This window comes from Astatotilapia calliptera, chromosome 23 (genome assembly GCF_900246225.1).
Source record: "Astatotilapia calliptera chromosome 23, fAstCal1.2, whole genome shotgun sequence".
In the NCBI taxonomy this organism is placed as follows: Eukaryota; Metazoa; Chordata; class Actinopteri; order Cichliformes; family Cichlidae; genus Astatotilapia; species Astatotilapia calliptera.
Window position 1 is genome coordinate 23,622,972 of NC_039323.1, and position 23,842 is coordinate 23,646,813.

The 23,842-nt window shown below is 38.9% G+C and overlaps 2 protein-coding genes across 2 annotated transcripts in view; one reads left to right on the forward strand and one right to left on the reverse strand.

The window, feature by feature from the left end:
• Positions 1–23,842, forward strand: part of LOC113015577 (copper-transporting ATPase 2-like) — a 193,707-nt gene that overhangs the window by 4,071 nt on the left and 165,794 nt on the right.
• LOC113015581 (GTPase IMAP family member 7-like) lies at positions 17,374–18,347 on the reverse strand. Its single transcript, XM_026157603.1, has 2 exons — positions 18,329–18,347; positions 17,374–18,199 (listed from the first exon to the last, which is right to left on the reverse strand). Exons 1-2 carry the CDS (start codon positions 18,345–18,347, stop codon positions 17,502–17,504), a joined length of 717 nt encoding a protein of 238 aa, XP_026013388.1. The 3' UTR covers positions 17,374–17,501.

Genomic DNA, 23,842 nt, shown 5'->3' on the forward strand with positions numbered 1-23,842 from the left:
AGTAGTATACAGTCGGAGAACAGCAGTCTGCAGAGCTTTAGAAGACAGAGTCACACAGAGTTTTGCTTCAACAGACTTGAACAACTTCCACTTAATGTAAGTTGTGCTTTTACATGTATTTGCTTTGTAGCAATAAAAAAAATCTAAGTAATGAGAAAAAAGGGCTCGATTTCTTAAAGAGTATCAGCAAAGGCTATTTTTACATCTGTCATGATAAATTTCTTAATAGACATTTGTTAACTTTTATTTAAGATTTATGTGATCATCTGAAAACAACTGAGATATACTAATTGTTAAATAAGGATACTTAAACAAAAGGAAGAGTTCAGAGTTGTGCTGGCACTGACATTTGAACCACAGGTTTTTCGTTCAAATCCTGCATCATGGGAGTTTTTTCAGCATATTCAGAAGCAACGACACTAAAGACAGACAACCGGCGCACTGAGGTAAAGCTAAAGTTGAGCACTTTTGATTTAGCTTTAGCATGTAAATCAAGTTGTGAACGTAATGTCTTTATATGGGTACATGTATACTATGAAATATTTTATAAATGTAGTTAATAGAAAAAACTCTGAAATGTTTGCAAACTATTATAGTAATAATTTTTAATGGAACAACAAGCAGCTTATTGATTAATTCGTATTTCTTCTATATCTACTTGTAGTTGGGACCGTGGATTACAATGTATAAACAAGACCGCACACTGACGAGGCAAAGACAGGTAAACCACAATCTCTTTTTAAGTACTATATAAGAACATACTAACAGGTTATTCAGTCAATCAGCATTTTTCTCATGATGGTTGAAGCAAAGAGCACTTAATGAAAAACACAGCAACAAAGATTCACTCATTTTAACCACATTCTTTTTTTCACTTTCACTTACATTATTATTGGTATACATTTATGCAGGACGACACACTGGCACCACAGTGAACCTTGTTCTTTTGGGAATGGCTGGGACTGGAAAGAGTGCCAGTGGGAACACCATCCTTGGACAGAAACACTTTGTTTTCTAGACCCAGTTCAACGGCCGTCACCACAAATTGCCAGAATGTACAAACTGAGATCAGTGGTGTAGACGTAAATGTGATTGATACCCCAGATATGTTTGATGATGACATTGCTCCATCAGTTAGGGGCAAACATGTGAAAAGGTGCAAACAACTCTGTGAGTCAGGACCATGTGTGTATGTACTTGTGATGCATGTGAGCAGATTTACAGATGATGAGAGAGACATCATGGAAAAGTTAGAAAAAGCTTTTGGGAGGGAAGTTAGAGGACGAACAATCATCCTGTTCACCCGAGGAAATGACTTGCAGCAGGCGGGAATGGGCTTGGAGGATTTTCTTCATTCTTGCCAACCTGATCTGAAGAAAATGGTTGAAAAGTGTGGAAACAGGTGTGTTCTCTTTGAGAACAACAAATCAGGTCCTGATCAGGTTGAAAAACTAATGAAGGTGGTAAACACAATACTCAAAGACCAGAATAATGTATAACTTAAAGTGCTTGGAAAAGATGTTTTTTTGTTGTTGTTTTTTAATTTTCTCCATTTAAAGCAATGCATTGTCAGGGATTGTAACATCTAGTCCTTTTACTGAATCATATGAATTACCATACAGACAAGAAGAGAAGAATGACCTTTTATGGTTTTCTATGGAGTTTTGTCAAATGAGGCAATGAAAGCTTGTTAACCTTTGTAAACTGGAAAAACAAATTCAATAAAGCTAAGATTTTTGTGTCCCGTTGTTCTTTTCCAGGATTCAAACCAATTCAGTTTTATTTATATTGTAAGGCAGTGGTTCCCAAACTTTTTTGCTAAATATTGGTAAAATCTGGGAACTAAATGGGCCCCAACTGGGCAAAGTACACAGAAACCCACCCGGGCCCCATCTTTCAAGTTTTTTGTGGGTACCATGTGGGTACCACATAGGCTAAAAAGTGGGTTTTAAGTGGGATTTGTCAGGGTCCTGGGTCTAAGCGACCCAGGGACTCTGAGCAGTTATGGACTTGATAATATGCATATATGATAATATATGTATTTTGTTATTGCTGTCCCTCGTTCTCCCTGCTTGTAGATATATGTGTGTATGTAGGTGTGTGTGTGGCCCTGGCAGGTGATTGGCCACACCTGAAGTCTGTGACACACCTGCAGCTGATCAGGCCTCGTCAGAGGAGCTACTTGAGAGTGTGGTGGAGCTCTCTCCGATGTGGGATCATTGTGTGATTTCACGTTAGGCTCTCGGCCAGTCAGTATGATTGGTCTTCCGCATTGTGTGTGTGTCTTACGGCTGCCTGTTTGTTATCTCCCCAGGAGAAGTGGGGAGACGAGAGGACAGCCAGCACAGGGTGCTCAGACTTCACAAGGAGCGGGGAGAAGGGACACTGACACTGGGAAGAAGACACGTAACGGGAGTCGGGAACGCGCTGAGGATTTATTGTTATTTTTCCATGCCACTGTAAATAAACGCACTGCTAAGCACACAGAGCTCCGCGCCTGGGTCCTCATTCCTCACTTCCCCCTGGTTGGCCATCGCCGACCGTGGCAGAATGATCCCGCCAGATGGACCGAGCAGACTTTCGGAGAGGTTCAGGAGGGAGGTGACAGACAAAGTAAATCGTCTGTGTGACCTGTGGCTGGAAGCACATGCGGAGGATTTACGTCGTGCTGTGGAGAAGCGGTTGCAGGGAACGCCAACTTGTTTTCCCTGGGTGTCGGACATCTTTTTCCGATTGTGGCGGATTTTCTGCTTAACACTCTCCACCTCTATTCTCCTAACCAGGGTGCTTTCCAGCCCAACCAGCTGGTGGAACCTCAGCCTGACGCGCCGGCCCTGGCATCGTCAAAGAAGCGACGCTCCTCACCGCAGCCGGATTCCCGGACTTTTCATCAGCCGGCTGCTGAGTTATATAATAACTCCACCCCCCACCGAGGCACAGCTGGCGCTGCGCATGTAAAAAAAGCGAGTAAAGCATTCCAGTGCTAGCGCTAGGCTAAAGGCTAACCCGTTCCAACCAGCACTTCCATCCATCCTGCTCTCCAACGTTCGCTCCTTGGACAGTAAAATGGATTATCTGTGGCTCCAGCACTCGACCCAGAGTGAGTTTAAGAATTGTGTTTACATCCTCACGGAAACATGGCTGAATGCGGACATTGCTGACTCGGCTATCCAGCTAACCGGGCTAGCATGCTATCAAGCCGACAGAAAGGCTCCTTATCTGGTAGGAGCCGGGGTGGTGGTTTCAACAAACTATCGTGCATGAACTCTGCTGAAGTGAGTCGCCACTGCTCAACTCCAGGTGGATTTTTTTTAATTGTGAAGTGTCGCCCTTTCTACCTACCAAGAGAGTTTTCCTCGCTACTTGTAATAGCAGTATATCTTCCACCAAATGCTAATGTTAACTTGGAACTAGCAGAACAGTCTCGCTATCAACAAGGTGCAGACTGCGCACCCAGAAGGTTTCTTTGTCGTAGCTAGTTTTGAGATTTAAATATATATTGTTAATGCTTATTTTGTCAGGTTAGGGCTGTGTGCAGACAGGAGTGGTGGTAAGGAGGACCCAAAGTGCAGACGCTCTGAGGCAAAAGTGTACTTCCAAAACTCAGCTTTATTGCTGGATGGCAAAAACGTAACAAACCCAAAAGTACAAAAATAAATTTACACAGCAAGATGAGAGTAGATTGTGACACAGACACAAAGAAACACAGGGCTTAAATACACAGAGGGAACAATCAGGGAATGGGTAACAGGAGGGAAACACAGCTGGGGCAAATCAGGCCTAACGAGACAAGGGGAAGCAAAACCAGATACATTAACATCAGACAAGGACCTTCAAAATAAAACAGGAAATATGACACAGACTGAACTAAAGACACAGACTCACATGCAGGCACTGCAACAGAGGGAACAGAGATGTGGGATCAGGGCAGACAGACACTGACTGGACACGGGGATATAGCAGACCAGGGAGACAGCAACTAAGGATTACACAGAGACAAACCATAAGACATAACTCTGACACCTGAGGTTATATTGCCTGTTATTCTAACAGCCCGATCACAGTGTCAATCAGCTTTTCCACTTCCTGTGAACTTGACCTGCTGTTCTCAAAGAGAACACACCTGTTTCCACACTTTTCAACTATTTCCCTTAGACCAGGTTGGCAGGAATGCAGGAAATCCTTCAAGCTCCTGCCTGCTGCAGGTCGTCTCCCCATGTGAACAGAACGATCGTTTTTTCTTTAACTTCTCTCCCAAAAGCTTTTTCTAACTTTTCCATGATGTCTCTCTCACCATCTGTAAATCTGCTCACATGCATCACGAGTACATAAACACAGGGTTCTGACTCACAGAGCTGTTTACACTTTTTTACATGTTTGTCCCGAACTGATGCTTCAATGTCATCATCAAAGATGTCAGGGCTATCAATCACACGTACACGTAAGTCATTCATCTCAGTTTCTGCCACCTGTGGTGACCGGCTTTGAACTGGGTTTAGACATGAAGCTCTTCTCTCCGAGGATGGTGTTTCCACTGGCACTCTTTCCAGTTCCAGCCATTCCCAGTAGAACGAGGTTTACTGTGGTACCAGTGTGTTTCCTGTATTGATGTATGGCAATAATGATTTGATAGTAATCAGTTGTTATGCTATACAATAAATAAATGTGAAGCTGCATTTAACCACAGTAACTTGGCTAGCATCAGTAGACCTTTCTTGCAATATTTTGCTTTCTGTAAGTTCAAACACATCAGCAAAGCACTGGTCTTACTTTTTAAACACTTCTTGGGGTCAGTGAAGAAATCTTTGCCATGACTGCCACCTGAATTAAAGGTCATATAAAACTTACTACTTCAGTTAAACAATCCACCTTCACTGAACACTTCACCTTTTAATATATTAGTAAGATACTGATACTGTGTAAGATGGGGTTTACCTGTCTTTGGCATGTTTGACATAGTTTGTAATCCATGGCTGCTGCTAGAATTGAGTAAACAAGTCAGACTTTTCTTATAAAATACATTTCCAAAATATTCCAGAGTAACATTATAAACTGTTAAAAAGAATGTGCTTTAAATCTGGTTTCCATGAAGTTAACTCTGACAATCAGTCAGTCTCTACTTTCAGTTTAACCTGTTATCTGTTGACTCAGGTCGTCTGTGTTTAGCCAGTTTGTCCAGTTCACTGAAAAGCTGCTGGATGGTGCAGGACTTGAAACAGTAATCTGAGGGTTCATGTGTCAGTGGCAGCACGACTGTGAACTCTTCTCTTGGTTTTCCAGTTTTCTTGCTCAAATCTTCTATTTGCTTTCCCACATTTTCTGGTGAAAATCCATTCTTACAAAATAGTTCCTGTATGTCATCACAGAATATGTCAAAGTCAGGTGTACATGTGATCTCATATGTTATATTGGTTCTCATATTGGTTTCTCTCTCTTGCTCACTCTTTCTCCTGTCACACTGCCTGGGCGAACCTCATGTTGAGCTCCCGCCTTTGCCTTGAAGTAACATTCGTTTCTGTGTATAGATTCCCCGGACCAGTTTTATATCCTGATCCCTGGACCCCTGAGCGTGTGTATTCACTCTAAAAAATAATTCAGAGGCTTAGTAAATATCACTATAAATATAAGTTAGATGAGCGTGATAAAAATCTATGAATGTCCTTTTAGTAATTATTTGAGTGTGAGAAGTTGAAATAAATGTCTAAAATCTTAACGTATGTGTTTTTGTTAAATTAAGGTATGTATTTACATTTATCTCAGACAGGAAATTCAGTATGTGGTTCACAGAATACCTTCTTTGCGTGTACTTAATATTTTTGTTTAAGATTGAATCAAAATATTTGAGAAATATGTATCTATACTCATCAGTATCTTGTACTAAAATCATTAATTATTCAAATCAATATTATTTATTGTACCATGAGCCTTTTTCATTCTTTTGTTCATTTTGTTTTTTAAATACTCTGAGCTTTTGTGTTTGCTCTCCTGGTTTGCCATTTATCCTTCAATGTTAGGGGGCGATTGTGGCTCAAGAGTTGGCAGTTCGTCTTGTAATCAGAAGGTTGCCGGTTCCAGCCCCAGCACCGACAGTCTCGGTGGCCTACTGGTGATGGTCATATTACGTAAATGGAAAATGATTTTGGATTAACAGACCATCTATATTTCAGTTACAATGACCAAGCATGTCAGTGTTATTTACTCAGTTTTTTCATGTTGGTGTAACAACTACTATTATTCATTTCAACTTTATATGTTTAAGCTTTAGTTATTCAATTGATCAAGTATATTGAACAGATTTGACTGGTTTCCAATCTACTCAATATTTTTAGGTGTAAAAATCAGTTTTAGTTTTTAGAGTGTTGGCTGTTTGGCTTGGATGTGTGTGCGAGGAAGGAATTTGCTGTGAGGAGTGAGTGGAGCTGGTCCCCTGGAATCCTGGAAGTCATTAACATATGCTTCCAAAAGGAGTTTCAGAAATGTTTTTTATACTGAATAATTCCTGAACATTTATGTAGGTTCACTGTAAAACTGTTCAAAAGTTTTACTCCACAAATAAGATAAAATGTTTAACTATTGTTTGTGCATTAACAGTCTTCAGCTTTAACTTTCCCTCTCTATCAAAAACGTCCCCTGTACATGTCCTGGTAACATATTATATCTGGCTTTATATATAATTCATGTAGTTTTATATTATAAGAGGTCCATCAACTTCAAGATGGTTTACTTCCAAAGAAAATGTTTGTGTGGTCTCTAAATGAAACTGGATTAATGCTCCTGATTGTTTTTTTTTCTGAAGTGTACTTAATGGTTGAAGCGAAGTTTTCTATGTATTACCACACAGTACTCAATAATAAAAGTGAACACTAAAGTACAAGGAGTGATTTATAATGTAAAAGATGTTTTGCTTTACTTGACTTGTACTAAGAGGACTTAAAATGAGATTCTTCCTGAATTTTTCTAACAGCACAGCAGCTGCTGTTAGCCCTAACCCCTGTATCTGCTCCCAAACCAACAAAAACAGAAGCCAAAAATCGCCAAAAAATCTTTAAATATAAAAAAAAAAAAAATCAAAAGGAAAGAACAATATAGTGTAGCTCCAAAAAGTTGATTCTGTTCATCTGGACGTAGTGTTTTCGGTGGGAGAAATGTTTCATCACTCATCTAAGTGACTTCTTCAGTCTCAGCCGATTGCTTGTTTCCGCAGCCTTATAAACTGTGATTCTATTGGCTCAAATGATTAAAAAGAGGTGTCAATCATGCAAATTGTAGCCAAAGTTACAGCCCCTCAGAGTTTAAAGCTCCAGAGGTCATTTAAAGGCTCCGTGCGCAGGGCAGAAAGGGCCAGCTGTGGCTAATTCTTATATTCAAAAAACAAGCTTTTTTAGACATGTTAATGAAGTTAAATAATTTCTGCTGTTTAACACCTAAAAAAATGCAACTCATATATGATGCCCAGTGTGCTGAAATTGTACATGGCTGGACAATGCCTGAATATTTATTTATTAAATGTGCTGTAATTTGACTGTTTGACTTTAGAAACATAAATCTTTGCACAGATGATGTTTATGTGTTGATTACAGAATTTTTGATTAAAAGGTGAACTAAAGCATGTTTTTAAAAGGGTTATATGCTAAATAAATAAATATATTAGGCGATGAAAAAAATCTACTTAGTTTTTCTGTGTTCTAGACTCAGTAACTTTGACACAGTAACATCTGCTGAAATCTTTACACCACTGATGAAATATCAAGTGTTATCTTTATTTTGATTTCAGGATTGTTTACACAGAGTTTGTAATTGCAGAGAAACACTCCATTCATTTTGAGCATGTAATTTTCAAGCAGGAAGCTCAGAAAGCCATTTGGGGCTTAGCTGGATGAACTAGTTTTTCAGGATGTTTCTAATATTAGAGATATTGTTCAAATGGAGCATTAACTCATATGTGAACTGAAGAACATATTGTGGTCAATAATGACTCAAAGATTCTTCACAGCGTTGCTGGGTGTGAATGCCAGCTGTTTGACAGGCAGAGGTGGACTGAAGAAACAAGAGAGGTGAACTAAAGGCGGTTTTATTTAACTTCTGATTGGAGTTACAAAAATAACTCCAATCAGAAGACAAGGAAAACCAAATCTATGAATCTTCAGGGAAAACACACTGTTTAGGTTTATTTCTATGTCAGAGAAAATACTTTTAGACTATAATAACATCAGAATATCACACTTCTTAACCTGGGGCATGACAGCACGGCCTCCCATCAGAAGAAACTGTTGACTTAAAGAATAAAAGAAAAATGTCAGCTAAAATTTAATTTCATCAAGTTCATTCATGTATGTATCACCTTTAAACCTAAAGTGCTTTCACATCATAATTCTGCAAAAGCTGCCAAAGAGGAAAGTTGGAAGTCATTTCATAACAACCATATTAGTGAGTTAAATCTGTGTCTTATTAGGTGGAGGAGCACAATGAGTTTTTAGCACCAATTCCTTACTTTGAGTTGTATTTCTGTCCACATGGAGGTGGGTAAAAACACATAAACACAACAATGAAGAACAAACATAACAAACATTAAGAGAAAACTGTCTTAGAAACACAGAAAAGTGAAACAAAGGACAGCGTGAACATCAACTGAACAGAACTTTTTGCTTTTCTCCATCAAAGCATTTCATTGACAAAAGTGTTTCTTTACAGACCGTCCTGAATATTTGCAGTTCATTGTTAGCTTCTCAACACAAGAGTGAATGAAAACATTTTGAGTGTAACCCACAGGTCTTACAGGTATTTTCACAACACTATCCAACCTTTTGTGATATTTCTTTCAGTCTCATGGCAACATGAGATGAGATGTTGGTGATAGGAGACCAGGGTTGGGTCAGCTGTAGAAAGATAAGAGCCGACCTGACTGAGATCAAATGCACACATTGAGTTTGTTGTTTGACTCTCACGAGATAACGTCTTCTGTCCAAACATTAGAATCATCACATCACTGTCCAACTTTCTGTTATATTTGTTTCAGTCTCATGCCAGCATGTTTGTTTCTCTCTAAGAAGACTCACGAGATAATCTTCTCATATGGTGATAGGAGAGCAGGGTTGGGTCAACTGTTAAAATAGCAGAGCCGATCTGAATAAGTTGTTTAGTGACAGGCTTATTATGTCCAACAAAAACAAAGAAATGCTTTTCTAATGAAAAGTGAAAGCTGTTGTCCCAGGTTACTCCTGTCACAGCCTGGCTGAGGCAGACTGTATGTGTTGTGAAAAAGGACTCGAATGCAGACCAAAAACAGAATGTGAAACGTGACGTGGATTAACAGAAAACGAGCAGTTTATTAAGGCTGGCAAAATAAATACAAACAAAGGGCAAGGGTGAAGCTAAACAATAACCTAAACTGGGTGAACCAAACCTTAAACATGGCGAACTGACACAGATACCTGAAGACACGACGTGGAGCAGACAACCTGACAAGGAATGACTGAAAACACACGGACTAAATACACACAGCAGGATAATGAGGGAAGTGGGAACACATGAGCTGACACACATGAACATAACGACATCACAAGGGGAGTGTAAAACTAAACACAGGAACACAGGACCTCTTCAAAGTCAAACAGGAAACACATTGACTGAACTCAAGACATGTAAACTTAACAGACTGGGAAGACGAAACATAGGGTCCTGAAACATGGGACAGAAAGGCACAGTAAACACAGCAGGGAACACAGGGAAGCCATCTCACAAAACATAAGAACTAAACCCTTGACAACCATAACTGAAACCTGGGGAAATGACAATAATTAAAACAGTGCAACCAAGGACTTAGAACATAAACCATAATCTAAAAATACATGAACTCGAGATAACGTCTTCTGTCCAAACATTAAAATGATTTTCTAATGAAAAGTGAAAGCTGTGCCCCCCACATTACTTCCTGTGGGACAGCTATGTTAAGCTCAAAAGACCTAAATTGTCCCTTGCAAACTGTGTTTTGAGTATTCAGATGCAGAGTGTAATAACAGTAATTTAGATTTTTTTTTAAAAACAGCAAAGATTCTTGTAGATATGTTTTGAAGGAAGTTTTGAACTGAATTGAATTTGTTGCTTTCAAATATAACAGAAAAAACATGACTTTGATCATATGCGGTTCAAAAAAGGTGAGATATTGTCACCTGTTCTGCTTTAATTTATACATGAATGATCTTTCTAAGTCATTAAACAAGTAGATTACCGGCTATATGATGGATGAGTTAATAATTTGATGCAAGCTGAGATTTTAGTTATTCAGTCCCGTTATAGTGCTGGCTCACAGCAGCTGTTCAGGGTCTCAAGCTACAGTTTGCAATAAGATATTAAATTAAACTCTGAAAATAGTGTGACTGCTTTAGCTGAGGATGACTAGAACTTGTTTTTCTTTATTTTATTTGGTGTTAATTATTGATTGTGTTAATTCATAACTGCAAGTGTTATTGTCCTTGTGCTTCGATTAATTTTACTTTTATATTCGAATACTTATAATATCTATTAAATTCTAATTATTTAGAATTTAAAAACAACTGTCTTGAACAACTTATTGCGTATTTGGATTAAAATAATAAATAATTGTTATAAATGTGTTATTATTTTGGAAACATCACATTAAAATGAAGTCCCTTCATTGACTGAGAGATTCTCCTCACAGGAGTGGGTGAGATTTAAAGATCAGACCAGTGGTGGTCATGTCATCCACGAACTTCAGAGGTTTCATAGATGGTTCCCCTAAGGTTCTCATGGCTGTGTGCAGGCAGGCAGGGAAAAGGACCCAATATGCAAACTCGTGGAGACAGAACTTTAACTCAAAGTCCACTGCTTTGCACGCATAAATCAAAAATCAAAACTAGGAGGGCTGGAAACTGAACTGGAAACAAAATGAGAGTACACTTAACAGAAGAAAACAAAGACAATAGGGACTGCGACAGGGGTAGTCTGATTAAAGTACTAAATAATTAAATATTAGTTATAGTTTTGTTATCTTTCAAAATAGGGGAAACATCTAACTGATATGTTAGTAAAGTCCCTTCACTGAATCAGAGATTCTGCTCACAAGAAAAGGTGAAACATATTCTAAGTAAAAAAAAAAACAAAAAAAACTTCCACAACCAATTCTGAAGTGAAACAGTGGCAGCAACACATGCGCATCAGCTGAAATCAAACAATTAGTTTTGCTGATTAAAACATTCACACAGAACTTTGTGCTTTTCTCCATCACAACATTGGTTTGACCGAACATTTGACTGACAGAAATATTTCTTGACAGCAGCCCTTCCTCAGTAATTGTGGTTCATTGTTAGCTCATTAACACGAGTGAATGAAAACATTTTGGGTGTAACCCACAGGTCTTACAGGTATTTTCACAACACTATCCAACCTTTTGTGATATTTCTTTCAGTCTCATGGCAACATGAGACGAGATGTTGGTGATAGGAGACCAGGGTTGGGTCAGCTGATAAGAGCCGACCTGACTGAGATCAAATGCACACATTGAGTTGGTTGTTTGACTCTCACGAGATAACGTCTAGTGTCCAAACATTAGAATGATCACATCACTGTCCAACTTTCTGTTATATTTGTTTCAGTCTCATGCCAGCATGTTTGTTTCTCTCTAAGAAGACTCACGAGATAATCTTCTCATATGGTGATAGGAGAGCAGGGTTGGGTCAACTGTTAAAATAGCAGAGCCGATCTGAATAAGTTGTTTAGGGAAATGACAATAATTAAAACAGTACAACCAAGGACTTAGAACATAAACCATAATCTAAACTTACAAGAACTCAAAATGCTGGGTCTCAAAGACCCAGAACCGTGACAACTTCCTTTATAGTCACCTGACCATAGTAGAGTTTTTCTGGATGTCTACAACTTTAACTCACATCATCTGAACCAAATGCAGAGTAAACCAAATCATGAAACAATAATTCCTATGAAATGCACAATACATATAGAAACATTAAGTAGCAGATTGTTGTTGCAATACGGCCATACAAATAATATTAAGTTGAGTTAAACTTGAGAAAAATATGGTTGCTTTGTGGCTTCCTGTTCTGTCATCATCTGAATTTTGAACAACATGACAAAAACACATAAGAGATCAAATGTTTTCATTTGAGCAATCCAATTGCCTCAACATTATTTAGAAAAATATAACATATATAACGAAAAGAACATATTGTGAAGTTTTCTGTCTTTTTTTTTGAGAAAAGAAAAACAGGTGTTATATAAGATAACTCATAAACTCCTTGTCATGCTTATATTATCGAAGTAATGTACACATCATGTTAAAATGGTGAGCTTAATAGTTAAGATACGGTCCCCCATACAGTCCTTACACACTTTGTCATAGTTGTAAGAAGACTGGAAAAAAGGTGTAATAATAAATAAAACCATAAATGATAATTGAGTCATTTTATTTTTTCTAAATTCAAAAATTACTTTCTGTCCACCGTGTGTGACTAACAGTCTCACTACCAGCTGGCTGTTGTTGTAATTTGGTGATGTATAGATAAAAGTGAATTGAAACTTCTGCTGTACAGTTTACTAAGCGACGCTGTCATGGGCAGTGTGCAACCACACAAAAGAACAACTTACATTTCACCATAACCAATACTGGAGAAAGGACAGTTTGGAATTCTAACTGACATTACAACTGGTGCACATTGCTCTAAAATCAGTGCTGTGAGATTGACTTTAAGATCACAACCTGATTTAAAAATTGTATCTAACATTCTTCCCCCTTGAAATAGCTCTAAGGTATTAAGAGAATATGGCAAATGAGATCACAAGATGGACAAAAATGTACTTTAAAAAGAAATCTTCTTGTTTCACTGGAACAGTAAAGTACCGTAGCAAAGAATAAGCGCACCTATGTAAGATGCAAGTGAGTTTACATTATTATCGAACTTTGATTTTGCCATTATTTATCCTTTCTAGTCTTTGGGTTTCTTAGAATTCTGTCTTCTGGTTTCGGTCTCTTTGTTCTCTGGTTATTCCGTCTCCACTGTCAGCCCTATCCCCTTGTCAAGTCCACGTCTCTGTGTTATGTTTCCTGTTTTACTTTGAAATTCTGTGTCTCATGTTAATGTAACTGGTTTTGCTTCTCTTGTCTTGTTAGCCCTTGTTCCACATGTTTCCCTCCTGTCTCCTATTCCCTGATTGCTCCCTCTGTGTATTTAAGCCCTGTGTTTTCCTTTGTCTGTGCTGTGATCTACCCTCATGTTTGCTCTCATCCCACACTGTGTGTTCCGTTTGCCAGCCTGCCTGTTTAGTTTATTGATATTTTCACTTAGTTATTTTATGTTCAGCAATAAAGATCTTTTGAGTTCACGTTTTGCCTCCGAGTGTCTGCACTTTGGTTCCTGCCTGCACATAACACATAACAGAAGGTCACGACCAGAAGATGGACCCCGCAGACTGCTCCGCTTTGGAGTTTGAGGCTGAGATGGAGAGGTTGGTTAAATTGCTGGATGGCATCCCCCAGTCTGATAGCTTGCAGGTTATGTCTGAGGAACTGAGAGCGTTGGAAGCAATAGTGAAAATCAACCCCCAGATTCAGCAATTTGCCACAAACACCATTCTTGTCAGGACCATAGCTGCGTGGGGGGGAGCACGTCAGGGCAATTTTACTTGGTCTCTCTCTCTCTCCACGCCGATGCAACAGAAGCAGCTTAATCAGCGGTCGCTACAACAGGACAGAGTTTCTGCGCCGGTGTCTCAGAATTCCTCTCCCTCCACACACCCGCTGGGACCTCGTTCACCTGCCCATTCGCCGGCCTCCTTCCTGACGGCTATGTGATCAGAGGATGTGAAGCAGGTCTCCATTTCTCCACCATTTCCAATTCCTTCATCCAGGAGGAAACAGCACCCTCGCCGCCGCCACTCCTCTTCACAGCCCGTTCCCAAGATTACAGAGCAGCACACAGTGGTGAATCACGAGAGCACTTTTCCTGTTCAAATGCTGAGACTGTTGCTCATGCTGTCCAGTCAGCTAACTCCGGGAGAGAATATTATGTTTTGGCACCTCCTGAGTTTGCTGGACTGCTGAGTTTAGTAAGCTGCCCCCAAAGACTCATGAGACTTTGTGCACAGAGACTGTTAAGGTTTCTGTGGAGTCTCAATCCCAGACTGTTATCATTTCTGAGCCTATTATTTCCAGCTCTCCAGATTTTAAAGACTGTTTTTCACCTGCTCAGTCATCGAACATTGATGACTGAGCAGCACCATCGAACCTGTTCATTGACCTTAAAGTTTGATCTCAAAAAAGCATTGACCCACTTTAGCGTCTGGCCCTGGAGCAACTGAACAAAATGGCTATTTTGGAGCCATCTGTTTTATACGTCCAGGGTTGTTGTTGAAAAACTAGTGAGCACTGAGTGACAAAACCTGTACTTTTCTCTAACTCATCAGGAGTTGGCACAGTCCTCTCTCAGTGCAGGATGGTCAGGGTTCTGCTGGTAGCTGTTGAGGTGAAATGTTGGCATTAGATGGAGTTAGAGATTGCTTGAGCATATCTGCAATTTTTAGAACCATGGAGTCCTGTTTGCCAGAGAAGAGGCAGAATAATTGTTCATGCCTGCTGAGCTGCGCCTCCTAGGTGGAGAGGCGTACAGGGTCAGAGCCTGAGTCCTTGATGTGTGGCTGGGTTGTTCTGTCACATCCAATGCAAGCTAGCAAGATTCGGAAGCGGGACTTTTCCAAAAGTTCAACAGGTTTATTTAAATTTCCTAACACCAAACACAAGACTTAGGGGAATGTACACCTAACAGGAGGGGGCCTGATTAGGAAACAAACGGGGAGGTCCACACATCCACATCACAATATAAACCTGTGGACACACTTTCACCAAACACCTAGGATGGAACACCGGAGAACACCATCACACAGGGAAACATGGTAAGCAGTAAATACCCGAGGGGCTGGGGCTTAACTAACGTGGTAGGTCGACGATCCAGTGAGGAGTGACTGCCAAGAAGTGGTAGCGATCACTCAAGGGAGTGATTTGTAGGGAGCTGGAATTAGCCCTGCCTATGAAGTAGACATCAAAACAACCAAAGAATGACAGAGCGAGGGAGAGAGGCGCTGACAGCACACAGGGAGGACTAGGGATGGGTACCGGTGTCCGGTGCCATGATGGCACCGGTTCTGACATAAACGGTAGTAACCAGACCGAAAAGCAGCGCACATTTCGGTGCTTTATTTCGGTGCTTTTTTTCCCTGAGCTGTGATACACTTCTAGCCAATCATTTTACGTTTCCGAGGATAGTAGGCGGGTCCAGGTACGTACGTTTTTTTAGAGCAGAGCTACAGATTAAAAATGCCCAAGGCGAAGCGGTCAAAAGTCTGGCTGTACTTCACAGCAAAAGATGCAAACTCAGCAGCAACAAGTGCTTTAAGCTGATACTGTGATACTGTCAAAGGAGGTAACACCTCGAATCCGATGAAACACCTGGCGACGCATAGCGTTTTTTTTAAAAGCCGAGAAATGCGCCGTATTTGATAGCTTGCTGCGAGACCTCACACCGAGCACATCTACTGCGGGTGGGTTGCCTGTTATCAGACCCGGAGTTAGCAACATCCCCCAAAAACACGAAGAGGAGAGTCCTGGCCCCTAGCCCTGCCAGTGTAGCAGAAATGATGAGGATGATGATGCAGCAGCAGCCGTTCTTCTCTGCATGAGTAGCTTAATGTTGTTCGTGTGTAATTTACGTTGAGTAGGCTAAACACATTATTACATTAATGCATGTAAGGTGAACTAGCAAACATCATCATAGCTACATGCGGCTGTCTTCTTGTTTGATGGCAGATACTCCCTTCACCCTGGCCAAAAAGGCTAAAATGACCAAAGAAAAAGTGGGAAACAGCTAAACATGAGAGGTTTAGGACAAAGTTTGTGTTTTTTCCATTGATTAAGCACTGCTTCCAGCCAAGAGTGATACCATATATGCCCCATAGCTGCAGAAAAGGCTAACATTGTTATCTTTTTACAAAAAACCAGCTGAACATGAGAGGTTTTTGGACCAATTTTGTGTTCTCCATTCTTTAAGCACCGGTTTGAGCACCGTTTGAGCACCGGCACCGTTTCAAAAGTACCGATTTGGCACCGGTATCGGATAAAACCTAAACGATACCCATCCCTAGGGAGGACTGGGGAACCCTCACACTTTGACCCTGTGCAGATTAGAAATAATCCTAAATAAATGTAACCTTGTGCATCCAACTCTTAAACTCTTAAAAGAACAAAGGAATGTCTTCGCAGAGCCAGGATTCTCAGAGGGAACACCTCTGCTGTCATGACCGGAAGTTGTATAGTGATGTTGAAATACCGGTAATACCTGTTTCCATAGAGAATATTTTAACCTGCTTGTGCTGATAACCAGAAATATTAAAGATGGTTGAACGTATTAAAGGTATTAAAACTGTTGTTGTTCAGCTGATGCATCTGTCTTTCTGCAAAACATGGTTCAGTATTTAAGTGTTTGAGTCTGCTGTTTCACAACAGAAGTGTTTAAATATTATTTACATGTTCTTTTAATATGAACATGTTTTCCCACTCTTGTAAGGACAGACGTGGAAATCTGAAGTCAAACCTGAAGTAATAAAGCAAATCAACTAAATAGTCAAAATAATTTAAAGGAAATTAACTAAATATGTCAGTAGAACAGTAAAAGCAAAAGGTAATATATATAATTGTAAGTCACTATGATTAATATCAAACCAGTTAAATCATAATAAGTGAGAACCAATAATCTTTATAGATGGATACCTAGAAACCTGTTGATACATGTCATCTAATTTTCTCTCATTCAAACAGGCAAAAATAATAATGAATGAAGTGCTTGAACGTTTGGTTCTGACATTGTCATCTTAGAATCACAAATAACTGGTGAACGTGGTGTGATTATTAGTTTTTATTAGGCTAGAAGCTTTACACGAATAATTGTCAAACAATAATGAGCATAAAGGGAAATTTTCACAATATGTTTTAATACAAACAGCCAGAGCAGAACAGACCCAACATAAAAACTCCTTATAAACCGAAGTCATCATTCTTTAAAAGACAAAACTATCCACAGTTCCCAGTTATATAAAATATGTACTTGACTAAATTTAACCGTTGTCCCCTAAATTGTTCAATAGATTAAATTAGTGTACAATTAAACTCACACATAACCACCATAATTTCATTCACATATACAAATCAGAATAGATGCAAGAGAGAAAATAAATGCTTTGATAGACAGCTTACATGATCATTATTTCACTTATAAATACTTTCTTCTTTAACATCAAAAGATAAACTCACATAATCAATAATATTTTATTGTGTTATTTCTTTATGGGAAATCAACGTATATTGATCCTACACAGCTATCTATACTCTGTGTGTGATCATGAACAAACTGTATATTTCATGTAGGTAAAACAAAAGCTGTCCTATTCAGAATAGAATAATTACAATTAACCACAACACTTTAATCTTTCCCCAGAATGATGCGAAAGAGTTTGATACGTTTACACAACGACTCAGTGAACCTATACTGCTGCAGTGTTACTCCCTTTTTGCGTGCTTCCTCCACCTCTTTAAACATGGCATCTGTGTAGTGCGTGTTTCTATTTACTTCCATCATTTTGTCGATCTTCTTGATGAGCTCCACCACCTGCCTTCTGTCGCTGCTGGTGTTGTCAAAGACGTGGTACCTGTTTCCACAGCTTTGGATGATGCGTTTAAGCCCTGGCTCAGCATCACGTACATACTGCTCTATGGATATGCCTCCAAGATCACCACCTCGGGTGAAGAGCACAATCATGTACTTGTTTGCCTCGGGGCCAAACAGCTCCTGCAGGGCTTCCACTGAGTTTTTTTCTTCTCTTGTGAATCGGCCGATTTGGATGACCAACAGGAACACGTGAGGACCGGGAGAGGAGATTTCAACACATTTCACAATTTCTCTTTTGATGAACTCATCTGATTTTGAAGTGTCCAGGATCCCTGGTGTGTCTACAACACTAACTATTCTTTTCCCCCACTGTGTCCAAGCTTTTTGACAGAACTCAGTCACTGATGCAGATAAAGGACAAGATCTGAAATGCTCACATCCCAGGATGGTGTTCCCAACAGCACTCTTGCCCACACCAGTTTTTCCAATCATCACAATCCTCAAATCAGGACCTGAAACACAATTGACTAATTTGATTTAACCCATGTACACAAGAGTTTTACAAGAACCAAAGTGAAACTGAGAAGTTTTCACACTTTAGGAAAATAATTTAAAAAACAATGATTAATAATAAGTCTTACCTGCTGGAATTAAAGCCATTTTTTTTTCACTGTTGTCACTGCACAGGTGAGAGATGAATGCTAAAACTGCTCTGCCACAAGTTGCTTTTTATAGCTCAACAGATGACACGCCTCCTGCAGTATTATACAGTCGGAGAACAGCAGTCTGCAGGCTTTAGACAGAGTCACACAGAGTTTTGCTTCAACAGACTGAACAACTTCCACTTAATGTAAGTTGTGCTTCTACATGTATTTGCTTTGTAGCAATAAAAAAAATCTAAGTAATGAGAAAAAAGGGCTCTGATTTCTTAAAGAGTATCAGAGAAAGGCTATTTTTACATCTGTCATGATAAATTTCTTAATAGACATTTGTTAACTTTTATTTAAGATTTATGTGAATCATCTGAAAACAACTGAGATATACTAAGTTGTTAAATAAGGATACTTAAACAAAAAGGAAGAGTTCAGAGTTGTGCTGGCACTGACATTTGAACCCACAGGTTTTTCGTTCAAATCCTGCATCATGGGAAGTTTTTTCAGCATATTCAGAAGCAACGACACTAAAGACAGACAACCGGCGGCACTGAGGTAAAGCTAAAGTTGAGCACTTTTGATTTAGCTTTAGCATGTAAATCAAGTTGTGAACGTAATGTCTTTATATGGGTACATGTATACTATGAAATATTTTATAAATGTAGTTAATAGAAAAAACTCTGAAATGTTTGCAAACTATTATAGTAATAATTTTTAATGGAACAACAAGCAGCTTATTGATTAATTCGTATTTCTTCTATATCTAACTTGTAGTTGGGACCGTGGATTACAATGTATAACAAGACCGCACACTGACGAGGCAAAGACAGGTAAACCACAATCTCTTTTAAGTACTATATAAAGAACATACTAACAGGTTATTCAGTCAATCAGCATTTTTCTCATGATGGTTGAAGCAAAGAGCACTTAATGAAAAACACAGCAACAAAGATTCACTCATTTTAACCACATTCTTTTTTTCACTTTCACTTACATTATTATTGGTATACATTTATGCAGGACGACACACTGGCACCACAGTGAACCTTGTTCTTTTGGGAATGGCTGGGACTGGAAAGAGTGCCAGTGGGAACACCATCCTTGGACAGAAACACTTTGTTTCTAGACCCAGTTCAACGGCGGTCACCACAAATTGCCAGAATGTACAAACTGAGATCAGTGGTGTAGACGTAAATGTGATTGATACCCCAGATATGTTTGATGATGACATTGCTCCATCAGTTAGGGGCAAACATGTGAAAAGGTGCAAACAACTCTGTGAATCAGGACCATGTGTGTATATACTTGTGATGCATGTGAGCAGATTTACAGATGATGAGAGAGACATCATGGAAAAGTTAGAAAAAGCTTTTGGGAGGGAAGTTAGAGGACGAACAATCATCCTGTTCACCCGAGGAAACGACTTGCAGCAGGCAGGAATGGGCTTGGAGGATTTTCTTCATTCTTGCCAACCTGATCTGAAGAAAATGGTTGAAAAGTGTGGAAACAGGTGTGTTCTCTTTGAGAACAACAAATCAGGTCCTGATCAGGCTGAAAAACTAATGAAGGTGTTAAATACAATACAGAAGAACTTATAGCTATAAGTGCTCAGAAATTGTTTTTTTTTCTTTTACGTAAAGATAGAACATTGAGTGAGTGAGTATCATTTTTTCTTTAATAGACTAGATAAGAATTAACAGACAGACGAGACAAGATAAATGATCTTTTATGGTTTATTATGAACTTCTGTTAAATGAGGTACTGAAAGCTTATTAACCTTTGTAAACTGGAACAAACTACTTCAATAAACTAAGAAACAAAGTGTCTCGTTGTTCTTTGGTCCAGGATTCAATCCAATTGAATTTTATTTGAGCCCATTCTCATTCTGATGTATGCTCAACTCTTGTACCGTTATCAGTGTACCTCAAAACCAACCAATCACAGACCTGGATGCAAAAACTCTGATTGGCTGTTACAGTTACAGTCTAATATACTGACGATTTGATACGTCCCGAGGCCTTCCTCAGTAACGCAAAAGGTAACCTTCCGCGTTCCCGCTTTCAGTATGAGACATGGCGGGTTGTGGATGGAACGCTCCCGGTGGTAACACATGTTCCAGCCCTGTATTCCAGCCCTAATCCTAACCTTAATCCCAATCAACCATAACCTTATGCCTAACCTTAACCACCTTTTTAATCGTGTTAGTGTTTTCCAAAGCAATTACAGTAAAACAAAAGTACATGTGTACATTCAGTCCAAACAGTTCTCATGTCTGGATAGTCATGTTTGGAGAGTTGTAATAAAATTGAACAAATTTCTTGTAATGACAGCTGGTCCATCTAAAGTGTAATGGATGCATTCTCTCCTAACAGAAAGTGTCCCAACTAACTTTAAAGTCTTTTTGGGACACCACTCAGACAGCCAGATATTTAAGAAGAAGAGAAATGAGAACATTTAGCAAAACATGTCACTCCTGGTCTGATTGGGGAGGAACCAGAGAAAACTCCAACATTGTTTTGGCAAAGTTACACACCTATTCAATATTAATTTTTGTGACCTCAAATTCCCCACTCGGTGTGTCGCAGAGTGGGGAAAAACACCCCCTCCTACTGTCACCCAGCAATCCTGCTTTTCCAGCTTCTCAGCACAACCTCCCAGGGGACTACGCTACCTTTGATACACTGACTACAGGAACCTGGCTAGCTACGAGTTTTTCAAGGGTACAGTGCTGGGTCTCCAATTCAGTGATCCTGGCCTCCAGAGTTATAGAACAGGCAAATTCATTTATTAAAATAATACTATTATTTTAAGTGTCATTATTACTAAAGGAGACCGAAGAGCAATCATCATACAAAGTGAGCAAGAACTAGGCTTTCTGATCACAAGAGTAGCATTAGAAGTTATTACAAGCAGTCCCCTATAGTCAGACATTTTTTATCAGGTGTACAAGACGTTTATTGAGCATTCAAGACTATGGCATTATTTTTGTGCCTGTATTCTAAGCGCACGCCAAAAAATTTTGCAAGTGCAAATGTTGCATGTTGAGAAGAAAATTATTTTGAGCAAACAAAATTCATTGCTGCATGCAAGAAATGTATTTGAGTGTTTGCTATTATCCATATACTGTCACAATACTGGGTAGTGTGACACAGTGTTTGAGTTTGAGTGTGTCGCTCTCGCTCTTGCTCTCAACATCTCTGCACCGCGCATGCTCAACTCTTGTACGGTTATAAGTGTGCCACAAAACCAACCAATCACAGACCTGGATGCAAAAACTCTGATTGGCTGTTACAGTCTTCAATCAGCTTGCTAGCTACTGCATTCCAGAAACATGGTCCAGAATATAGCTATATCTTCTTTGGCTTAGTATGTTTAATTTTTTCATTTTAAATATATAGTTTTTCAAGACCATTGTTGTTTTTTATATAGTTTAAACTAAACCACTCCGCTGGATTTAGCCACATTCTGGGCTGTTATAGTGTGTGTATATTTGCACTTGCAATTTTTTTTATATGCGCTCAGAATAGAGGCACAAAAATAACACTATAGAAGACAGGTGGTTACTGACTGCTGAAACTCATTCAAAGAGAGGAATATGAATAATACCAAACATGAAATACAGCATGTCATATTTCCAAAAAGCTAAACGTGTAAAAATCTAAATGTTCAATAGTTGAAGACACATAGCAACAAGAGTTATTGGTTCGCTGCAGCACATAAGGATAATCAGTGAAAAAAAAAGACAATAATTCATAATTTAATACTCCAAGATACACTGTTTGCCACCGGTGTCTCCCATATGTGTTGACTTTTTTTATTTCATGTCTACCTGTTTTCTCTCCTTCTTTTCTCTTGATTTAGATATATTTATGTGCAGCTGTTGTTGGATGCATGTACTTAAGTGCACAAAACTAGGCATCATGTACTTTGATTATTGTTGATAGACTGATGATTGCAATCACCTGTGTTCACAATAAACTAGGTCATGGTGGTGCTTTCTCAGGAGTTACTCTCACACATGTATCAGAAACATGGAGGGAAGCCACATGCTGAAATGTGTCAGCGTCCATTTGCTTTTCCAGGAAGAGTTAAAGTATTTTATATACACCTGTGAGTGCCGATGTTCTCGTTTATCCATTTTTGTGGTTTTGTTCAATTGAGAATTTTAAGATATGAATAAATATAAATATTAATAAATAATAACAAGGTTCGATAGTGGTTAGATCACTGGAAGAAAACTGAGACAGCTTTCACTTTTCATTACATTCCCTTTTCATTACAGAAGAATTTTAATGTTTTTGTTAGACACAAGAGGCTACTAAAACAACCAACTTATTGTGTGCAATTGACCTCAGTCAGGTCTGCTCTGCTATTTTAACAGTTGACCCAGCCCTACTCTTCTATCACCACATCATAAACTATCTCGTGAGAGTCGTCAGCTTCTTAGAGAGAAACAAACATGCCTGCATGAAACTCAAACAAATATTACAGAAAGTTGGACAGTGATGTGAAAATACCTGTAACACCTGTGGGTTACACCCTAAATGTTTTCATTCACTCGTGTTAATGAGCTAACAATGAACCACAAGCACTGAGGAAGGGCTGCTGTCAAGAAATATTATGTCAGTCAACTGTTGTGATGGAGAAAAGCACAAAGTTATGTGTGAATAATTTTTTCTGTAAAACTAACTTTTTGATTTCACATGATGCTCATGTTGTTCTTTGTTCCAGAATCCACTGTTTCGATTCAGAGTTGGTTGTGGAGGTTTTTTTTTACTTTAAATATGTTTCACCAAATCTTGTGAGGATAATCTCTGATTTAAAAAAAGAGACTTTAATAACATGTCAAAATCACCCTATTTTGAAAGATAACTAATAAAAAAAAAACTAATAATAAAAACCCTAATATTGGTAATTGCTAAATAAATAACTAATAATTACTAATAAAATCTAAAACTAATATTTGATTATTTAGTATGTTAATCAGAGTAGATGTGGGAAAGTTTAATGCAGTTATTTATAAATGTTAAGAGACATGCTTTTATTTTAATCTAAATTCTAAAAACATAAGAACAATAACACCCACAACATCATCACCTCTGTAATAACACAAAATAAACCAAAACGCAACAATTAAATGAGCTTTTATTCCACTGTTTCCAGAAGCAGGTGAAATATCTTGTGTCACTTAAAGTTGGTCCAATCAAGGCCATTATGACTCCATCTGAATCCATTCATTGATTAAAATCTTATCAGCAGAGAGGGGAAGGTAGGAACTTTATGCATCACAAACATTTGGCATGTCCTTTTCCACCTTGGAGGCTTGATCAAGGTCAGGGTGACATGCACCCTGAAGTGTTCTTTTTTTGCTTTACTAAATATACACCACGGGTGTGCAGTGAATAATGGAGTACAGTAGTCTCTAAAAACAGCTATTTTAACATAATCTGAGCAGATGTAAAATTACAGGCAAGGATATCTGGTTGTACTTACAACACAAAC